The sequence below is a fragment of the Nomia melanderi genome, chromosome 10 (assembly GCF_051020985.1).
Source record: "Nomia melanderi isolate GNS246 chromosome 10, iyNomMela1, whole genome shotgun sequence".
Lineage (NCBI taxonomy): Eukaryota > Metazoa > Arthropoda > Insecta > Hymenoptera > Halictidae > Nomia > Nomia melanderi.
Window position 1 is genome coordinate 14475979 of NC_135008.1, and position 22300 is coordinate 14498278.

The 22300-nt window shown below is 32.5% G+C and overlaps 3 protein-coding genes across 8 annotated transcripts; 1 reads left to right on the top strand and 2 right to left on the bottom strand.

Moving 5' to 3' along the window:
- Positions 1-556: 556 nt before the first annotated feature.
- On the bottom strand, positions 557-4056 carry LOC116428699 (uncharacterized). Of its 3 annotated transcripts, none has more exons than XM_031980695.2 (7): positions 3973-4056; positions 2597-2779; positions 2227-2301; positions 1764-1998; positions 1426-1683; positions 1200-1354; positions 557-1111 (listed from the first exon to the last, which is right to left on the bottom strand). In XM_031980695.2, the coding sequence occupies exons 1-7, from the start codon at positions 4039-4041 to the stop codon at positions 1079-1081; spliced, it is 1008 nt and encodes a 335-aa protein (XP_031836555.1). In that variant the 5' UTR covers positions 4042-4056; the 3' UTR covers positions 557-1078. The 3 variants fall into 3 exon arrangements, with proteins under 3 accessions (XP_031836555.1, XP_031836556.1, XP_076227884.1); XM_031980696.2 differs by lacking the exon at positions 3973-4056 and adding an exon at positions 2853-2997; XM_076371769.1 differs by lacking the exons at positions 2597-2779; positions 3973-4056 and adding an exon at positions 2401-2543.
- Positions 4057-4175: 119 nt separating this feature from the next.
- Positions 4176-17288, top strand: LOC116428698 (uncharacterized). 2 transcript variants are annotated; one of them, XM_031980694.2, is made up of 4 exons: positions 4176-5206; positions 5474-5618; positions 5755-5831; positions 5949-17288. In XM_031980694.2, exon 4 carries the CDS (start codon positions 5987-5989, stop codon positions 15134-15136), a length of 9150 nt encoding a protein of 3049 aa, XP_031836554.1. In that variant the 5' UTR covers positions 4176-5206; positions 5474-5618; positions 5755-5831; positions 5949-5986; the 3' UTR covers positions 15137-17288. The 2 variants fall into 2 exon arrangements, with proteins under 2 accessions (XP_031836554.1, XP_031836552.1); XM_031980692.2 differs by having other exon boundaries at positions 4176-4430; positions 5068-5618.
- A 188-nt stretch (positions 17289-17476) lies between these two features.
- Positions 17477-21673, bottom strand: Pi3K59F (phosphatidylinositol 3-kinase 59F). Of its 3 annotated transcripts, none has more exons than XM_031980703.2 (10): positions 21281-21673; positions 20836-21030; positions 20336-20765; positions 20075-20170; positions 19423-19974; positions 18860-19335; positions 18600-18788; positions 18358-18533; positions 18206-18280; positions 17477-18136 (listed from the first exon to the last, which is right to left on the bottom strand). In XM_031980703.2, exons 2-10 carry the CDS (start codon positions 20970-20972, stop codon positions 17736-17738), a joined length of 2532 nt encoding a protein of 843 aa, XP_031836563.1. In that variant the 5' UTR covers positions 20973-21030; positions 21281-21673; the 3' UTR covers positions 17477-17735. The 3 variants fall into 3 exon arrangements, with proteins under 3 accessions (XP_031836563.1, XP_031836562.1, XP_031836564.1); XM_031980702.2 differs by having other exon boundaries at positions 21294-21671; XM_031980704.2 differs by having other exon boundaries at positions 21144-21292.
- Between the last annotated feature and the right edge of the window lie 627 nt (positions 21674-22300).

Below are 22300 nucleotides of genomic sequence, written 5' to 3' on the forward strand. Positions count from 1 at the left end.
TCCGTTTTTTAATTAAAAGAAAATACATTTTCAATACATTCATTAATATTTATTGAAAAATATAATTTCCATCGTTACTAATGACCTCTTTTCAGTATGATGGTAAACTGTAGATTCTATTTCTGTAGAATGACTCATCTTTGAAAACAACTTTCCGGTAGACACAATATTTTATAGAAACTTATAACATGGGGTGTGAATTCCACAGAATTTGGGAAAGGTATTAAAATAGTAAAATAGTGTATTTTATTTTGTCGAGTAAGGATGAAACATTCTGTGAAAATATACTTATTTTATTACTTACTTTGATACATTTATAGTAATTCGTATATAAATATGACTTACATTTAGGACCTGAAATTTTTGTTCTTGTAGTTTACAGTTCTATTTCAGTCTCATAGAAAGAGTAGCTTGATCATCTCTTAATTTTAACTTCTACAAAGGTATTATACTCGATTAAACATTATTATTTCTAAAGTAAATAACTCATTGTTTAAAATATTTTGATACCTTTGATTTAATGAAATATTAAGGAAATCATTAATTTCAACAAGTATACTGTAAAATATATTTATTACAAAACGATTAAAATAACGTGTATCTTACTCACTGACCTATTTTAACATAAAGTTTTCACAAAACCTGGAAGATAATGCTCACTACCACGTTTTTATATTGGAAGTAGTACTGCAGCAGCTTTATCTCTAAACTTTACTGCAATATTATTTCTTATTTGTGAAATAATTATTGCCCAAGAAATTCATAAAAAAAACAATATTTTTGGAAATTATGTGCCCAAGTAAAAGACTTAAATCATAAATGAAAATGCACTGTATAGAAAAAGTATGAGCATAACTATGTTTCCCCTGTATGCTCTAAAAAAGTCACTTAAGAAATTGATTTATATGTTTAGAAATTGAATGTGATATATAATATCATGAGATCTTAAGCTTTAACAATTATACATCAGTCTTGAGACTGTTAACTAATCAGTTATGTAAAATAATTAATAGCGGTAAATTAAGTTTTGTAGATCACAATGTTTCAGTTTTTACGTTCAACAAAATTATTCTGTAGTTTAGGCATTTTCACTAGCCGGCCTCTTCTTATTCTAAAAAAAAAAGAATATTTATTTTTTGTTATTAAATAGAACATCAAAGATTATGCTATATTGATTTTCATCTTAAAATAAACCTTACAGTTTGCTTGGATGGTTTGACATCTGCACTAGAAGTACGTGTTTTGGACCTTTCTTGTTCTAATTGCGCATGTAAAGATGCTACTTCTGATGTTAATTCGTCTCTTATTTCTTGTAATTTAGCTACTTCTGCTAACACTGACGCCTTATCTTTCACTAAGAAATAAAAGTAACACTATGAATTACATTCACAAATGTTTATGGCTAATTAAACAGTATCAACTTACTTTCTCCATGAGATAATATTTGATATAGCTTTTTGTTCCTTTCTTTAACTTGAGTCAACTCCTTCTTCAAATTTTCAACTTCAGTTCTTAATTCATTTATAATTTCATCACGTTTTTCCACTTCTACCCTCAACTGAGCAGAAGTGATTTCATCGTCAATTCGTTTTAATCTTGTTCTCAATATATCCTTCTCCTTTTCTTTTGTTATTTCCTTTTTTGTTTCCTTTTCTACCGCATCAAAAAATTCTTTATCCAAATCTGTAAGATTCTCATGTATTACTTATTTGCTTTCATAAGAATTTTGTTTATAGAAAGTCCAAATAATAATAAAATATTACCTTTAGGTTTTGAATCCCCACAGTCTGAAGGTATGACCGTAATTTGTACATTATTTGATCCCATGCTATTGAATTCTTCCAACGACATAGTAGCCTTTTTAGACTTTTTTCCTGATTTCTTATTTGGTTCTTGTTCTTTTTCTGACTTACCCACGCTTACTAGCTGCTCTTCATAAGCAAGCTTTGACAGCAAAATGGCTTGATGCAACTCTTGCTCAAACGTTTCCTCGATAGCCTTAAGGAAATCACAATTGGATATGATAACACACAACACTTATAAATATGTCACTACTGAAACAAAATCTTAGCTTTAACAATTTATATCTGGAACTAAACTATGATTTTCACAAATATTAGTCAAGCCTATGCTGTCCTTAGTATTGTCATTCCATTAATATGCAAAATTAATTTACAAAGCCAGTGACAAATAAACTTGACAAAATTACATATACTGTATACATACCATTGTATCTTTTTCTTTCCACTGTTCCCATTGTTGGTTTTCATTATTATTCTTGTTAGGTTTTTTCTTTTTCCCCTGTAAATTAATTATAAATATTGTAGCTCAACATAAATACAAGTAAATAAACTTATTTTGAATTACTTTAAAAATTTGTTATTCACTGTCAAAACATACGTTGAATTTACATGATATTATAACATTTGTATTTTTTCCATATCTTAAATACAGTGAAAATTCATAAAGATCGTCTAAAATGAAAAGTGAAAATTTGAAATGCACAAATATTCCCGCCAACAGCATCAGTAAGTACTTTGACCTTTACCGGCTAATCAAAAACAAAAAAAAACAACAAATACTACACGCGTCATACCTTGTTTTGTTTTTTCTTGTCATCCTTCTTCGGCTGTTGCTGTTGCTTCGATTTGATATTTTTTGCTTTTTGAGTTGTCTTGCTAGCGCTAACACTCTTCTGGGTTTTCTTTGGCTCACAATCGTCATCATCGAGACTCAATATCGCGAATCTTGAGGGTACAGCGGTCGCCATTTCTGTTAACTGTGAATATACGTACTGATAACGAAACTACAGAACTTCCGGTATCGTTACAATTCTGAAACTAGGGACATACGTTGTAATCCACGTTACTATATTGTTTACTACACGAAAAATCTTCTAACGCGATATATACAACGTACGTAAATCTACACTTATCGCAAAAGGAGGACGTATAATGAAAAATGAAGAACGTCGTTAAGCTACGACATAAACCGGAAACGAATAGTAAACATTGACGCAAAACGACAGCGCTCCTACCGGAAAATATTGTCAAAATTACACTTACCCGCCCGACGACACAGTATAACCAACTGTTGAGGAAAAAATATGAATCTTTCTGAATTCTCGTATTTTGCAGTCAAAAGCTTTCAAAACGTAAATTATGAATAATTTTATTTAGATATCAATATTTCTACAAATTTATTTAAATTTCCGGAGATCTAATTGCTTTAAATTAAAGGCATTATATTAAAATGAAAGCATATTTACTGCTTTCTCTAAAATATTGTAGCAATTTATAAATTATCATATAAATAATCAAATATTTATTGTACTTTGTGGAATGAAATATTTAAAATTCAATTTAATAGAATTATTAATATAATTTAATAAATTAGATTCGTATTGATATTATAATTTGAATTCAATTAATTTATCGCAATGTATGGTATGGGTTTCTTTTAATCGTTATAAGAAACAAATGTTAACACTTTTACTACCTACAAAAGTATACATTTTATAGATATTGTTATATAAGAAAATTGAAATATAATAGATAATTCAATTATACAGTTAGCAATGGTTATACGTAACAAACATTTTATAGCACAATATTAATAAAAATTTATATAATTCTATAACGGAATATTTTATCACATTTAACTGTTATATAGCTTAAAAAATTAAACAGTTAGCTTAAAATTAAACTCTAGCTTATAACAACGTTAAGGTATATATTAACGTTGATTACGTTTAACAATTCATGTTTCATTATATTATCACATTTTCTACCAGGGTATACAAATATATGCATTTTATTTTATATAATTATAAACATATATTAGCCAATTGTAATTGTTAAAATTCGGAGCATAGAATATTACATATGCATGCATTTACTAATATACTGTTTTTAAAGGATAAACCGCGAAACGTACGCAAAGCCGTATACGTAGAATTTCGATCCTTACAACCTTTGATCCTTCGAAGCTCGAGTTTTTTCCGTAATTTCCCAATAAACAACTACGATTTGCGATGAACATTATTTATTCAATATCAACGTATCTACAGAAATTGATTAACAATATAGATAATTGATTATAAATAGAAGAATAATCAAAATAAAATAAGCGCGTAGAAGGTTATTGAAGCGCAATAGTTGGCAATACTGCCGGATCGAGAATCTCGATCAACGAGAGAGAAGGAAGTATCCATCTACACATCCATCCATCCACCGTACGGAGCCCCGTTGCACGTCGGGAAACTGAACATGTACGTACGTCGTACGAACGACGTAGAGCGTTGAATGTGTCGATTACGTTCGGGGTTGGCTTGCACTTTTCGCGGTTGTATGTGCGCGCAGCAACGTCGCGTGGTCGGCAATCGAGGTGCTTATAAAACCTTCTAGTGTATAGTGACTAGGTGATAAGAGGTGAGCTGAAAAGAGAAACTCGTTCTTTTCCTGGGACGCTCGCCAATTCTGGAGGTGTCTGACTCTATCGCGGCGTCGTTCTAACAAACAGCCGGGATAGCCGCGCATTCACAATTGTGCATCTGTGTGTGGAACATCCAATCACGGAATTCGCGGGCTAAGATGCCCGACGTGGCTCCCGCGGACAACGTCGGCATCGAGACCAGGGTCAACGAAGCGGTGCACGACGAATGGAGTGACGCTCGCTCCTGGTTTCCCGCGAATACGCGTTTGATCCAATTTTCACCTCCACTTGTGCATATGGGGAAAGAATTCATTGTATTTTGAAACATCAAACAGTGTTCACCCAAATTAACTGGCTGTTTGAAGTGAATATTTTTGCCTGACGTGGTAACATGAATTGTTGTTACTGTGCCCTAAGATAACAACATAAAAACAACGACGATTTTATTAGTATACCATTTCATACATCTATTTGGAGCAGAGTATGATGAACATTAAATATTGATGCAAATGTTTATGGTGCAATTTATAGATCTGTAAAGGACGTATAATTATTTAAAGCTCATAGAAACAATTATTTAAATGTGTTCTTTGGAGGATTTGATAGTGACCGAGCTATCTTTCGTGTTTACAGTTGAAAAATATATATATGGAGCGGCTAAAAGTGTTTTATGTTCAATCGATACATGTATTTTAAGTACAATAAGCTACAAAATGAAGGAAACATAATTACGAGGTGTCCAGAAACTTAGATGAGTCATTAGTTTCTTTGGGTATTGCATTTGTTTTATATGGTTTCTTATATAGATCATGTTTATTATTCAATAAATTGAACTAACCGTTGTTGATGCATATTAAGACTATATTTTGAACGGTAGATTATTTCTTTTCTATGGTTAAACGTTGGAACAGTTAATAGTAATGGTGCTTTTCAAAAAACCAATGTAAAAAATAATTTTGAACTTCAATGCTAACATTGTGAAGGTATAAAACTGAAAAACTCTTTAAGATGTGTGAGCAAACAGAAATCAATTACTTAGATGGTGATATAGTATGGGTAAAACTTGGAGCTTGTTGGTGGCCAGGACAAGTCACTGGGTTTAATAATTTACCCGAAGACATACAAGACGAATTTCAAAAGAAGCCTTTGATAGCTGCTGTAAAGTTCTTTCAAGAAGACACCTAGTAAGTAATTTAATGTTTACACAATTTTATTCATGTATATTTAATTGTTTATTTATTTTGTAATTTTAGTTTAGGTATTTAAAGATTTAATTATATCTATTTTATGTGATTAATATAAAACTTTCATTGTTTTCAGTGAATTTGTCAAAAACTATCAACAAATTTATAAATACAATTGTACACAGAAAGATGAATTCATCAGAAAAGGACTTGGTATGCTCTTTACTGTATATTGTATATTTTAATTGTACATACTTTTTAAAATAAATATTTTGTTTTTGCTAGACTTACCAAATTCATTACTATATCGTACACCGTGTTTATTTGCAGATAAATATAGAAGCAAAAGTAAAGATGGCTCTAGGTATATGGATAAATTCCCTGGAGATGTTGAAATGGCTGAGAAATTAACTGGAGGTGATCCGGATATTTTAAGTCATGATAAATTTTGTCCAGAAGAAAAGCCAAACATATCAGCTTTATTCGGAGATAAGAAAGTAACAAAGAAAAAAAAGGAACGAGAAGATACTCCCAAAAGAAGTGATTCTATTGAAGTTGTAAGGAAAATCACACATCCACGATTTTTAAAAGAAAGTGACCATGAAGTCAGAATTCGTCAACAGCCCAGCAGTTTACCATCAACGCCAAATAATACCGGTTCTCCACAATATCCTTGTCATTTGTGCAATTTTACTTCTTCTCGCGTTAATGTTATTATTTGTCATATAAAAAGTCATAGATCTGGGAATTCACCAATGTCAAAAACAAAAGTAAAAACTTATTCTCAATATAGGGGCAAGCATTCAGATGTAGACACTCCTAAACGAAAATATGTGCGGAAAGACAAAAGTCAGTCGGGCAGAAGTAAAAGTAGTAGCGAGTCCGGGAAGAGAAAACAAATTAAACAAAATGAAAAAGTTGCTAAAAAGAAGAAAACAGATCCCAAAATTCGTGATACTATATTGGCAGACTGGGAGGATGAGTCCGATGAAGATATTAGCCTAAATCAAAGTAAACAATCTGATTCAATGCCTGTAAATAATGTTCCAACAAAAAGTCAATTTGATCTTGATAAATCGGAAGAATCTGATCAGAAGAATAGTGCACTTCCAGATCCTAATGAAATTATTGCAGAGACTGAAAAATTACTTAAAGAAACGGAGAAATTAACATCAATAAATATAATGGAAGATTCTGAAATCGATGATAGTACTAATGTTATAAAAAATTTTAAATCAAATCTTTCTGATAAGAAATTGGAACAAGAAAAAGACATTAGAACATCTGATGTTGAGATCAATGAATCTTTTAACAAATCACAAAAAGAAAAAGAACCTCTTAATTCTGATAATGAAAGTAAACTTAATGTGTCTAACAAAGATGATAAAAAATCATTATTGTCTTGTTTTGATTTTCATGAAGAGGAACTGTCCATACCTCCAGTAAGAAAAAAAGCACGTGCATTTCACCAGAAGAAGGAAATTATAAAGGAATTTGAAATGAGTCAAGCTTTAAAAACAGAGCAAGAAAAGGAAGCGGAAAATAATAAAACTGCGGATGAAGACAATAATATTAAACCAACTGAGAATGAAAAGTTAGATGGAATGTCATCTGTGGGTGCAAAAGATTTAGAGAAATCAGAAAAAAGTAAAAAAATTATAGATGACACGCCAGTAAACAATAAAGTTGAAAAAGTAAAAGAGAAAATTGAGTCAGAAAAACCATCAACAGATTCGCAGAAATCTGATACTGGTACTTCTCAGAAGGAACTGGAGATCGTCGAAATATTTGAGGTTGAAAAGACGGAAAGTGAAAGTGAAAATGTTATAACTTCTCCAAAAACTGAAACGCATGGAGTTCCTAAACTAAATATCGAGGTAGAACTAACAGAAAATAAAGAATTAAATGTGCTGAGTGAAACCAGCGTCGATAAACCAGTGGAATCTAAAAGCATAGATACTGATAGTATAAATGCAGGAAATAAGGAGGAACCTTCAAAAGAAATGGACGAAGTTTTGTCCGAACGATTTACGACGGAAACAGAGGACGAAACAGTTTCTGAATCTGCCGATACGCTTCCTGAACAAAGTGAGAATTCCGATATAGATATGCTAGATCAAGATCAAACACCCAATTCCAATATTACTAATATTTTATTAAATAACGATCAAATAAATGTTACTCCACAAACAAAAAAGCGTAGAGGTAGACCAAGAAAATCGGAATCCTTAAATAGTACCACCAGTGGAAATACCAGCGGAAATGAAAGTCCAAGGATAAAGGATAAGAACAACCAAAAACTTTTAGAAAAATTTGAACTTGAGAGGAGAACTTCAGAATCTGACAGTGAGCGTTCGTACAGTGGAAGAAAACGAAAACCGAATAAAAAATATTTAGAATCTGATATATATGTGCAGGATTTAGATCAAAGAATATATAAGACTGATGAAAGTCAATCTGAAAGTGAAGAAAAAAGTTCTGAAAGAGTTAAAGGTAGAACAAAAAGGAGTAAAAAATTGGTGGAAGTTGACAAGAAATCAAGCGAAAAAATTGTGGTGGAAGAACAAAAAGAATTAGAATTTTCTTGTAATACTTCAAATACAACGGAAAATAACATTAATTCTTCCAGTTCCGAATTGCAAGACAATTTGACTGAAAGCAGTACATTTAAAGATGAAAACATTATGGAAGTAGATACAAGAGGTAGTGATAATCAAGCACCCATTGAAATTTATGAAAAATTGAAAATGTCTTTGGAAGAAAAATTTTTACCAAAAGAAACGGATGACACGTTTGTGTTTCCTGAACATACAAAACCTCAAATAGTGGAAACCGTTGATGAAAGTAAAGATACAATACATGAATCAGAAGGAGCGAAAGACGTAGTAATGGAAACTGAACATTTATTAGGCTCAAATGCTGTTCACGCAGAAAATTTAAAAAGTCCCAGTGTAGAATCATCTAGTACACTTCAACTGGAAGTTTCAACGGAAAAAGAAATTTCTCCACAATCGGCAAGTATTACAAAGACCGTTGATATGTTACCACCTAAGAAGTCGCAGATCAAAAAGTTTGAATTATCACAAATTGATTTTTTTGACACGGACGCCCCTATTGATAAAACTACCATAGACCCTGAAGTAGATAACGGACAAGAACAAGTAAAACATACAGAAATAGTTAAATCTAATAAAGATACAGATGAAACTCGTTCTTTGAAAAAGAAGGAAATTCTTTTTTCCGAGAAACTTGAATTGGGCACAAAGAATGAAGATACTGAGAAAGAAATATTGACAGAAGAGTATAAGAAGAGTAATGAAGAAGTTGCATCAATAAATGAGGAAGTTCACCAAACAGAAATAGAAACATCTGATATCCAAAAGCAAGAATTAAAATTAGAAAGCTCAGAACAAGTATCTAAAGATACAGCAAGTGAGCAACAACTTCAAAAGAAATCGTCAATGCAAACAAGGTACAAAGGAAAGTTTACACCGGAGACAGGTGCTAAATCAAAGAAAGATAAAGATTTATTTGCAGAAGAAAAGTCTTCAAATACATTCCAAGAAGCTTTTTTGAAGACTTTACACATGGACAAGAAAAAAGGTGCAATGGATGATTCTGATACAATTGGAAAGGGAAAGAAAGGTAAAAAATCAGCCAAGAAAAAACACGAAGAAGGCGTGGATATAAATATTTCCGGTGAAACAGTCCAAGACATAAACACTAACGAGGAGTCACATAAGAAAATAGAAACTTCATCTAATGTTCAAAGTGAAGGAAATAATTCACAAGTCACGGTTATAAGCAATTTCGAGGGTATAGAGGTAGTAGTTGATCAGAATCTTGAGATTGATGCGAAAGTAGACGATGCCGTGTTTCAAAATGTTAATCAACTTGCGTCGTCATCAAGCGAATTTGGCATTACTTCCAAATCACTAGCACAATCACATTCTACCGAGGACAGCTCAAAATCTATTAACATAGATATACAAAAAGTGGACGAATCTTCAAGGATGTCTACATCTACACCTTCGCCGTCGTCGGATGTTACTGTACCTGTGAAGAAACGTGAAATGCCACGAATAATTGAGAACGTAACGTTAACTGAACCTATGCAGATTTTAAAATCAAAATTGTTAGATAAATTCCCACAAAAAGGTGTAAAGCATAAATTAGAAACAGATAGTACAAAAAAGTCTGATTCAAAAGGAAGTCCAAAGGCAAAAATAATGAAAATTGAATCTTTGTCATCTGGAACTAAAATAAAAACTGGTTCTAAAACATCTCAAATGTCATTAACTAAAAAATTACAAGTACTGAAAGCTGAAGAAGCAGAAACAGCTGCAATGATGGAAGCACAAAATGAACAGTTAAATTTAAAAACTTCGAAGGCTCCTCCTACCATGACAGCTACAACTGAGAAATTTATTCAACAAAGCTCCCAAAGTTTGGCAGATATGGAATTAGATATAAATTCAATGCCATTTGTCCTCAGTGAAGATGTTTTAACTCCAGAGAGTATTGAACAAATGCCTGTTGTCATATCTTCTATTATACCGGCATCTAGTACAATACCAGCAACTCTGTCTTTTACACCTACCACTCAAATAGTGTCACCTACTCAAACTCAATATAAATTAAATGAAAATACAACTGAAGTATCGCCTACAAAGAAAAAGAGTGGTACTCCTGCAATTTTAAAGAATAAAAGTAAAGCCAAACCTACAATTACTAGTATAAAAACGTTAGTACCTCCACTGACTGGTGGAGTAAAAGGTATTAAATTTCAAAATGCTCCAGCAACAAGTAAAGTTCCTCCTCTTTTAACACAGAAGGGTACACCAAGTAAATATGTAGTGGTACAAACTTCGGGGGGACAGCAATTACGTTATAATGTTCAGGGCAAAGCTGGTACTCATCAAAAAATCGCTATACCAACTGGTAAAAGTGCTGGAAATGCACAAGTAGTTGCACAAGGAAGCAAAGTAGTTATTTTAACATCAGCACAATCTGGTCAAACTAAGATGTTACCTCTAAATATATCTAAAACTTTAGGTGGTAAAGTACAGGGGATTATGACTAGTAAAGGACAAATACTCTGTCCCATTAGTCCACAGGGTATTATAAATTCAAAAACGGTAATTGCTCCGAAAGGGGATGGTGTATCTCCAACAACATCCAAACTTTCTACAAGCCATAAAATTATAAATACACAAGGAATAATAACGTCAAAAGGTGTATTGACTCCTATTTCAGGAACAATTGGTAAGACTGCACTATTAGGAACATTACCTCAAGGAATTCTTACAAAAGGCGGGATTTATACGCCGATAAGTGCTTCCACTTTGGGTGGTAAAGCTATTATTGGATCAAAAGCCTTGGTCACAAAAGGTGCAACCATTTTGTCTCCACAAAGTTTAGGTCCTTCTAAAGCTATTTTAACCCCAATATCTCAAGCTATTGCTGGAAAAACAATTTTAAGCCCTCAAGGTATCAGTACTAAAGCTACTGTGTTGACACCAATAACAGGACAACAAGTGAAAGCCATTGCAGCGAAAAGTCCATCTAAAGGCAGTAAAGTGCAGTATCAGTCTGTCCAGCAGAAAGTGCAATTACCTATGTTACAGAAATCTCAAAAAATTCCAATGTCTTCTCAAGGAAGATCAGGACATTTGAAAGGTGCAGGTAACACGGTAGTTTTGCAAAATACTGTCCCTACTCAAAAGACTACACAAGGGAAGAGAATAATTAAACAAACAGTTGTACAGCAAGGATCTCCATTACAAAATATTACATCCCAAAGCAGTACTCAACAAACAATGGGCATGAGTTCGCAAGTTCAAAAAGGAAAGGCAGTACCTACGTCGGCTGTACAAAAAGTTATTGTTTCTCGTGGTGGCCGGCAATCAAAAATACAACAGAAAATTGTTGTTCAGAAAGTTCAAGAACCTGCAATTACGACTGTACAAAATATTCAAGCGAAACAAACCGTTTCGGGGTCACTGACAGGTATATCAAGTATGCCCAAGGTAACTCAACAAAAACATTCTGTTAGTAGTGCAACGTCCACGAAAGCTGGTGTAAAAAGTCATGCAATAAGTAAAACAGCTCAGCATCAGAAGAATTTGTTGAATATAGCAATGAATTCATCAACAACTAATGTAAACACAAATCTGTCTACTTCATTGTCTCTTCCACCATTAGAACCAATTGAATCTGAAAAGAAATCGAAAGTAGAAAATGTTCTTTCAGAAGTTATTCATAAGGAACAAGCTAAAGGAGACAAGTTCAGCATTGAGAAAGGCAATGAAGCAGAAAAAGTAGAAGAACCGAAGATCACTACACAGCCGCAAATAATGGCTTTACCAACAGAAAGTAGCGATGGAACACAAACTTATGTTTTAGTAACTATTGATGAACAGGGACAGATACAGCCGCTTGACAATAATGCTCTTATGTCATTAGAGGGCACAACACAAAATCCAGATGGCACAAGAACTTTGTACATAGATCCTAGTTCATTGGGGGAAGCAGGTACATTAGACAATATTGTTTTGCAGTTTGACAATGGTGTTCTACCAAACATACAGACTAGTACTACGGAACCCACACAGACGATTATATCAGAAAGCTTCCCTACTTCAGAAGTGATACAAACATCGAATCAAGATATTCTAGCAGCTGCTCTGGCTAATACAGATTTTCAACAAGAAATCAGTTTATCGGAGAATCCAACCGGAAATGTGATGACTGCTGGCTTGACACAGACAAGTTTGATAAATCAAACTATTTTACAATCAACCATTATTCCCCCTACGGAACCAATATCTTCTCCTTCTGTACTTGAAACATCTTTGACTTTAAATCAACCTATAATGACTCCACTAGAAGTGCCTAGTAATTTACCTATACAATCAGAAACAACGCCGACTTCTACTGTGACGGATATTCCATCTTCTCTTGAATTGCCAATAACGATAACGAATCCTAGTATTTCTTATATTTCAACAGGTGAAGCACAAATACAGATTCCTGGCAATTCTATGCCAGATATTGGAGAAATCATGGAAAGTTCAAATACAGCGGAAATCTCAAGAACAGAAGTTCCTGTAACTACTCAATACTTAGTGTTGCCGAATTTAGAAAGCAATATTCCCACAGAAGCTCAGAAAGTGGAAACCGACGCTATTTCAATGCCCAATGCTTCGTATTCAGTTTCGATACCGAATAGCATAGTTTTACAAACTTCACAAGTTCAAACTACTCCCTCGATGCCTATAATAGACGACACCTACACAGAAAATGTCCAATTTAATTCTACCATGGAATCAACGATAACGACAGAGCAAACTTTTGTAGATGTATCGGTTTCTGAAATGCTTGTTTCAAAACCTCCAACTTCTACAGAAAGTGTGCAATCACAAGATATTACTGTAACATCAGAGATCGCATCGCAAGATGTCCCTGTATCTTCTCAGGAACCTATTGTGTCAACGAATGAACCTTCTATTTTAAATGAAGAACAAAACACAAAAGTACCTTTGCAAGAAGCGCATTCTTCTAAAGAAATTTCCACTAAATCGGAAGAGATGACTTTGCAATCTACAATTGATAAAGAAGATGATGCTTCAAATATAGCAGCGGATAAGCAAAACGAGGACGTTAGTAATAATGACAGTATAGTACAGGTACAAATTGCAGAACAACCAGATGAATCTGCACAGACGAGTAGTATGCCCATAATGGATGAAACTGCTTTAATCACAACTGAATCCAATGTAAAATTGCCGTCTGTAGAACATGCGAACTTTGAAGTGTCGGATTCGAATGAGATAGATACGGATACATTGCAAGAATCGAAAAATGTAAAACAACTTAAAGAACTGAACTTCAACGAACAATCTAACAATAAAATTCATTCTCCCATAACAGAAGAACAAGCGGCAACATCTAATGAAGTAGAAGCTGCCCAAGAAACAGCTCAAATTTTACCTGCAGAATCATTGAACCGTCTAGACGAGCAAAGTATAGATATGGATGAAGGTATTGAGTCTAAAATTTACGCTGCGAGTACAGTAATGGAATCAGAGGATTGCCGAAGAGATGAGCCATCATCTCAGGGAGAATCGGATATAGTCCAAAGAAATTTGGACCTACAGTTCGAAGAGACGACTTCAGAAACTAGTCATGAAACGCCATCGCAGTCGTACGAACAGTTTGGTATCGCAGTGACTACTGATTCTACTGACTTACCTAGTCAATCTGCTACAAAGTCCGAAAATTCGAGAGAACCTTCGCAATCAATAGCATACGAACCTATGGAAACAGACGAAGAAACAATCGTCACAGAACCACCAAGCCAATCGTTTGAGCATTCGAAGATAAACGAGGCTTCTCAATCATATGAAACTTCTGTGGAAGAAAGTACGAATGCGCCTACGCAATCCTTTAATGAACTTATGCAAAGTCAAGAAGAGAGAACAACTATGGATGAAGGAATTGATGATCAAACATTCCCCACACAGAGCTATGATGTCGGTAAGGCTGAAAATATTTCAGAAAATTTAGAAACTGACACTGAAATTAGTCAGGAAGGAAATATGCCATCTCAGTCTAATGATATTGGTGCTGATGGTATCGGTACATCTTCAGTTTCTACAAATAATTCCGGGTTGAACGAGGATGAAACTGCGAGTTCATCTTACGTTCCAGAAACTCCTGAGAATCAAGAAAGAGATCCAGATCAAGAAAGTGCAATAAGTACATCATCTTGCGAAATTCCACCTTGTGCAGAATTAAATATCGCGTCATCTAGTGCAGAACACACAATTATCCATGACAATGGAGTACCTGAAATACCTACATCATCATACAATTTGAATCCGGACATTACATCAACTCATGTAGATTCTGTACCTACCTCTAGTTATGAAGAACAGAATGTGTCAACTTCTTATGAAGTACCGATCTCAATGCCCGGCCTAGAAGAAACACCTTCTCAAAACTTTGTCACTGAAAGTACAGATCATAGAAATGAACCTTCTAGTTATTATGCACACCACCAAGAAGTAACAGCGAGTTATTATGAATCAGTTGGCCAAGAAACGAACTCTAGGTTGGATGAAGATCCACAAGAGGAAGTTACTCCTAGTTATTATGAGGGTAACCCTCAAGAAGCCAGTCAGAGCTATTTTACTCCAGAAGAAGCTACGCCAAGTTATTCCAGCCATAATGTTTCTCCTAGTTACTATGATCATAGACCAGAAAGCGAAGCCAGTCAAAGTTACTACTCTACACATGACATAGAGAAAAGCGAACAATCTTCCTCACAGAACATTGAGGCATCTCAAAGTTTTTATCAGGAACAGTCAGATGAATTAAAATTAAGACAACAAGGTGAAGCTACTCCAACTTATACTGAAAGATATCCAGTTGATTACACATTGGAGAATTCCCCAATAGAAAGGCATGATCTTGTAGAAAGTTCTGTACCAGCCACTAGGCCTACAGAGAGGTAATACATTATGGTGGGTAATAGCATTATGCTATGAGAAGAGTCCCTGTTTTTATAGACTATTGGACATTGCAGCCATTGATAAATAAACCCGAGTCTATTTTCAAGTGTAAATATAATATTAAGATAATAAGAAATGAAATGTAAGGTTAAAATTAGATTCTTATTATAATTTATATCTATTAAATAAATAAAAATATATATACATCTACATGTTAACACAATATATGTATATATATATACCGACACGGATTCAATTCGTATATAAAATTCAATATGTAAGCATTGTAATTAACAAGAGGAAATATGGTTTCATTGCAAAGACATTATGATATTATTATTATTTGATATATTGAAGTATTGTTGATACTTCAATGTGATGTATTCATAAATTCTTTTTTCATTGTCCCCCAGATATGTTAATATTTTGGCATATAATAAATTTCTTATTATTATACATTTTTAAATATCATATGCATACAATGTGTATATTGTAAAATTTCGCTGTGAAACGGTAAAGTAATAGTAAAATCTATTAATCATTCATTTCACATCATGCAATTGTTGCAACGAAAATATCATTCGCTCTACTAATAATTCGTTTTGCAATTACGTCGAAAGAGTAAATATGATTGTAGAATATTTATATATTGTCACGGTTTTTTATTAAAAAGTAATCAAAGTTACTGAATTACGTTACTACTACTCCATAGCGTTAATTTTAGTGAGCGATATTTTTCGTCTAATGCCCAAAGAATGGGCGCGTCGAATGATTGTATAAAAATGAATGCACAATATATCTTCAGTAAAATATTAACAATGTATGCCCTTAAATATTTGTAAAATATATAAGTAAAGACTTCTTGGGCTAACATTCGAAGACTTAATTTTTCAAATAAGTTCTTCACTATCCTTCTTTTTCGCTCAATAAACTACCCGTTGATAAAAATTTTTAATGTTGTAAGTAATCACAGGTATGAATAATTGAGCGGATTCAAGGATTGATTATTAGACGTACAGTGTTTACTTTGTAGGTAGTAGTTTACATTTATGAGAAATAAACAAGCCTATTATTTCAACTATAATAACGTGTAATCTGTGTGTTGATGCAATGTAAAGGATAAAAGGGTCTTGACAGAAAATCTATCATGTTTGAGACGAATTCACACTTATAGGTGAATAGTTTTAAATTAAAGTGTTCGGATGATTGTTGTTAGAAACAACGATTTTAAAGAAATCAATTTTACTTCTGTAGCATATTTAAATTAATCCGAATATTGCATAATTTATTCATGAATAAATTAGTACGATATACAAGTAAAATTTATATTTTAATAAATATCCCCTAATATGAATTAAGGGAATATTCATCCTAGATAGTATGTGAATCTCAAACAAGATAGATTTATTATTGTCTCCTAATAGAAATTATTATATTCTATTCTTTATAAACTCATGTTATCAAAAATAAATTTGTTTTTATTTGTCGTGGCGTTTTCAATTATGGTCACGTATGTACATATTATATTATTGTCAAGGGAAAGAAATATATTAAGTAAAGTTATTAATGTCTTACGCGCGCGAAAATGGAAAGCAAACTTAATAAAATGTTTTCGGGGTAAACTTAGAGAAAAATCAATTTTGCAAAATGGACTGAATTGTTAATATTAATCACTATTTGAATTCTTTTAATATGTATACATTTATGCATGTATATATGTATGTATACATATATGTATCCGCATAAATATATATACATATGTATCTTCCATACAAAGAAGTTACATAAGAAAAATTTTCTGTACCTATAAATAGTATATCATACTTTGAGATGGGGAAGTTATAGTTACATTTTCTATTACAAAGTTTCTCATACAATCGTAAGGAAATACATACATATACATATATATGTGTGTGTGTGTACATATATGTATGTGTATATATATATATATCTATTGAAATAATAAAACGTAAGTGGCATAAAGTGATACTAAATAAAATAGCATTGCTGCGTTCTTATATCAGTAACAATTTGATATTTTCATCACTAACAATAATTAGCTTTTTATTTCTACAGTGTGCACGACATACACGATTGTAACTAAGAGATAAAATAAATATATGAATATTTACGTAACAGATTATATGTATAATGAGTACGTTTTTGGTCTATTATTTGTCAATATCCTATTATTATAATCTTTATTTAAGGAATAACCTTTATTTAATTTCCTTTTAAACTATTATAACTCATAAAGTGGTAATTAATGTTTATAAATAATTATATTCAAATTCTCTTACAAAGTATAATTTAAGAAAGTTAAGAAAATATAATTTCCAAATGTTATGTCTTAAAATTTTTTTTATTAATATTTAGATTACATGACATTAATTTTTAAAAAATATTTTATACGCAATTTACAAACGTGTAAGAACTATGATCCGATTATTTGTTATTATCAAAGATTTATTACCTAAAATAATTCCAAAATACAATAAATTATATTAGATTTTATAGACATATGGTCATTTATATACAATATATTATATTTGTAATAGAAAGGAACACAGTCTTTGTGATCATAATTTCAATTGATTTAAATTTATTTCCGCCAGTACTGTGCAAACTTGTGTAATTGTTCTACTAACGCTGCCATTACAGCTGTTACCGATAAGTCCAAAAGATTGTGTACATAATGCACTGCTTCTTCGTCGCTCAAATCCAAACGCAATTTATCTTGAACTTTTTTCACAGCTTTATCTGGCTCTAACGCTATATCTGGCACGCTAGCGTCAACCATTAATGAAAATAGATTCAATATCAAATTCGCGTGTCTGCGCAAGTGCAAGAATGCGGTATAACACTGTTTTCGAAATTCATGATAATGTTCTGATCCTACACCTCCCATAGCTTCAACCATTTCTTTACTTAATTTCATTGGTGGTGGTAAAGGTTTTGGATCTCTACCCAAAATGTAACCAAAATCTATATGGAAGAGTTTTCCTGTAATATAAATAGTGATAAAGTTAGTTATACTTATCAGCAATTATAGTTTATAATTTAAAAATTTACCTGAAGTTGTCAAAAGTAAATTATCTAAGTGTCGATCTCCAACACCAAGTACATAAGTAATAATACAATAACCAGCTGAAACACAAATTTTCATATAATTTATGCAAGTCATATTCACTGAAGTTATTTTTTGAAAGGGATTATGTACTTACCACAACTTCTCACGTAAGTATCCATGACTTCAGGTACAACACCATAAGGACCAGTTTCAGAAGGATGATGTTTTCGAAAAAAGCTTAATATAGAACCTTCACTAGCTAACACCTCTGCAACTGTTGTAGACTCAATAAATTGTAAAAACCCATGTCTAGTACTTGTTGCAAGTACTCTAGAAATAAATTAATTTTCACTTTAAAGTACATAATATGTCATAGATAATTTAAAAAATATTTACCTGTATGGAGTAAGTTTTAAATCTAAGTTTTCTCTTCTTAATAACTTATCCATAAGTGCTATTGTTTGTAAAATTAATTGATCTTGCCTTAGATCATCACCATGTTTAAAAATCGCTATGTATTCGCTATTGTCTGTTGTCAAAAAAGTTAATTTTGATGGCATAAGTGCTGACTTAAATAGACTTGCTCTAAAAGTAATAAGATTAATTATTACGAAACAAATACCCCGTAATATTCAAAAGTGAAAAAAATGTCATACTTTTCGGGAATAATGCCTTTAATACAAATTTCTGGATCTAAGGGAAAAGGTATTGGTTCAAAATTTGAAAAATTGATTTTGAATGCTGGATCTGGATCAGCCAGTAATGTTCTGAGCCTATCAGTCTTCTTTTTACGATTTCCACTTTCCCTTGCAACTGCTTTCACAAGTGCCACTAATTGGTCGATGAATATTTTTTGACGTAAAAGAAACGCTCTTCTCTTTTGCCAAATAGCATTTCCTTGAGCTAACATTGTCGAAAACATGGCCATTACAGTAATATACATTTCTTTAACACGTGTGTCTTGTTTCGCACTTATAGCTGGGTCATTTTGATCTTCACACTCGATTGAAAGATACCAATAAAAGTAATTTGCCAATGTAGTGTTCTGACATGCACGAGTAATGAGGAAAGATGCTAAGTCCATAAGAGAATCTTGATTTGTTGAAAATTTTCCACTCTCTGATTCACTGGACTGAAAAAATCATATATACTATTTGTAATAAGTCAGAAATTCAATTTCCATTTAGTAATAATAGAATGATTAATTTTAAGTACTTACATTTATTATAGGCGTAGAAGAAGAATCGTTAATTTGTACATCCCTATCCACTTTTTCAACTTTTTCAGATTCTTTTTCTTTCATTAAAAGTTGATGAGCTCTTTTAATACTTTCGAAATCTTCATATTTCAAAGCTTGTACTAACTGTAATAAATATAACATTAAGTCATCGTCAGGTGCTTGATTCAATCGAGCTATAGCGTATCTTCTGACAGCTGGATGTGTAAATGCTGGCCCAAGTAGTTCGAGCGCATCTTCTGGATCTGGTGGAGCCCACAATGCTAACATTTCTAAAGCTTGTCGTTCTTCACCAGCGACTTTCCAATTGACACATTTAACAAACTTCGTTAAAGCTTTGTTTTGGCTGGATAAGTAAAACCTATATTTCCAAATTAAATCTTGTTCTTCTGTAGACAGAGCTGTTGTTGGAGGATAACTTAATATTATGTTCAAAGCATCGCGTACACTTGAAGTTGGTTTTAGTTCTCTAGTATGACCTCCGCTACGTAAACTTCGTGCTAATTTATGATGTTTGGCCTCCACAAGATTTTCCTAGTAACGATAATTATTAATAAAAAGTTGATACATCTATTGCATTTTAAGATTGGTAGTACATCTTTATATGAAAAAAAGATTAAATAGTCGGACTTACCTGTAAAATCTCATAATCAGGAAGAGTTACAACGTCTGGTTGTGATCTATGTTGTACAACTTCGTCTCCATCCTTTTCATAGTATACTATAGAGTACTGAAGTAAAAAGATGTGTATTATGATAAAAGTAAAAAGGAAAATATAAGAAACTCAACAAAAATTCAGCAGTGCAATTAAGCAAATCAATGTACAGATAATGTATGATACTTAAACTTTTAATTTTGAAAGCAGTAAATTTATAAAATGTGAAATATGTCTTACAGGTATACCATCCATAATAGCTTCTGGAAACTCAATCATTAAATACAAATACTCAGATGCTCTCTTCTCTCTTTCATTGATTAATTCAATTTCTCTGAATGTTAATCTGTCCAACCAATCAACTTTATTCATTTGCCCATTTCTATGTTTTTTTACAAGCTTTGCTAATCGTTGCATTTGTTCTTTTCCATGATCCCTGGTCTTTCCTGGGGTACTAGTGGGTACACTACCATCTGCTTCCACTCCAGGCCACACTCTGAGATCTAACATTCCCTGACGAAATACTCCATGCTTTCCAAATAAAGATATTGTAGTACCACCCACTGGTAGTTGCCTGCCAGGTCCAGCACAATCATACAGGCTTATACATAACTGAGCGTCTCGTGGTAAGTCAGAGTAAGAAATATGAAGTGTCACCCATTGGTTCCAACTATAAAATAATTAATAATTACATCAAATTTTCCAATATGTATATAACAGAATAACAAAGTTATACATACTTCCAACGTGAAGTAAAATGTTTATAAGCTGTGTGAACAGGTAAAGCAAGAGGTCTTCCACCAGCCCACACCTGCAAAGAAGCAGCTAAGTCCCCTCGTTCACCATTAATACCATATAGACCAGAATATTTTAACATAGGGTCTATAAGTAATTTGTCATATTCTGGCTGTTGTCTTTTACCCTCTAAAGTTCCTCTGTAAGAAGTACATAGCATATTAAAATAATTTACATTAAAAGGCCTCTTTAGATTCTTTGTAAAGTAATGTGATAAAAATTTAAATATTCATTTGTCATCCGGATTACACACTATAATCGGATTATCCTGTATTTAATGGTAACGTTAGAGGTCCACTTGCTTTCGTCGAAAAAGTACCTCATAACATATTTATTCTAGTAACCCTGATGCCAGCTGATACTGACATTTATTGTACTCAACACACTTACAGTTGAATCTTACATTTTAATTTGTATCTTCGTGTCTAAAGATGAACTGTACACGTAGAAAAACTTATCATTGATATCTTCCATGATAATATAATTTATGAAATCCTACGTTTAACGCATCTCTCTACTTTACATTTACCATTATTCTACCGCGTCTACCGTGCTTAGATACATAACTGCACATCTACGCCAAAACATTTTAATGTACACAGATGGGAATCATAGAAAAATTATCACATCATGACATCTGTGACATTTTCGATGACATGTTCTCATTTACCAAAGATTTAAAATCAGTATAGACAGCCCATGCAATATAATTTTCTGTCTATTAGTCTGAAATACCGACACCGTTACAAATATTCCGATATACTAGCGACATAACTTAAAATGCGTATCTTAAGTCTGTGATTACAGACAAGGTATAGGATAGATATGACATGCAATGTAAAATTTTGTTACATGCTCTCGAAGGTACTAGTACCATTTCATGTCATGTCCTGTCATATCAACTAAGGCTGGTTTTGCATGGCAGCGCTATATGTGATAGGAATGAGAATCAAAAATATTGAAATTTTAAATGATAATTAGTACAGTATTGCCGATATCAAAAATTCTTTATAAAATTCACTTATAGAGTGATAGTACAATGGTGAAACTCTTATTTGTAAAATTTTGTATCTTAACTTTATAATTTCCAAAAATCTTCCTAGTCAATATTTTCTCTGTGTAAAATGAAACTATTGATAGAATATAATCCCAATCAGGACATGAAAGTTTCAAAAATTACAGGGAGTAACAATGAAATGGTAAAATATATTTTTGCAAAATTTTGTATATTAACCTTCGCATCGCAAAAAAACTCGCAAACAAACCCGTTTGTTAGACTTTTGGAAGTTTCGCAAAAAAACCTATACGTACTATAGTGTGTAACACTAGCGGAACAAAGTTTAAAATGAGTAAAGAGCGTGAAAAAATGTATATACCCAGTAGTATATACCAAGTAGTACCTGCTAATAA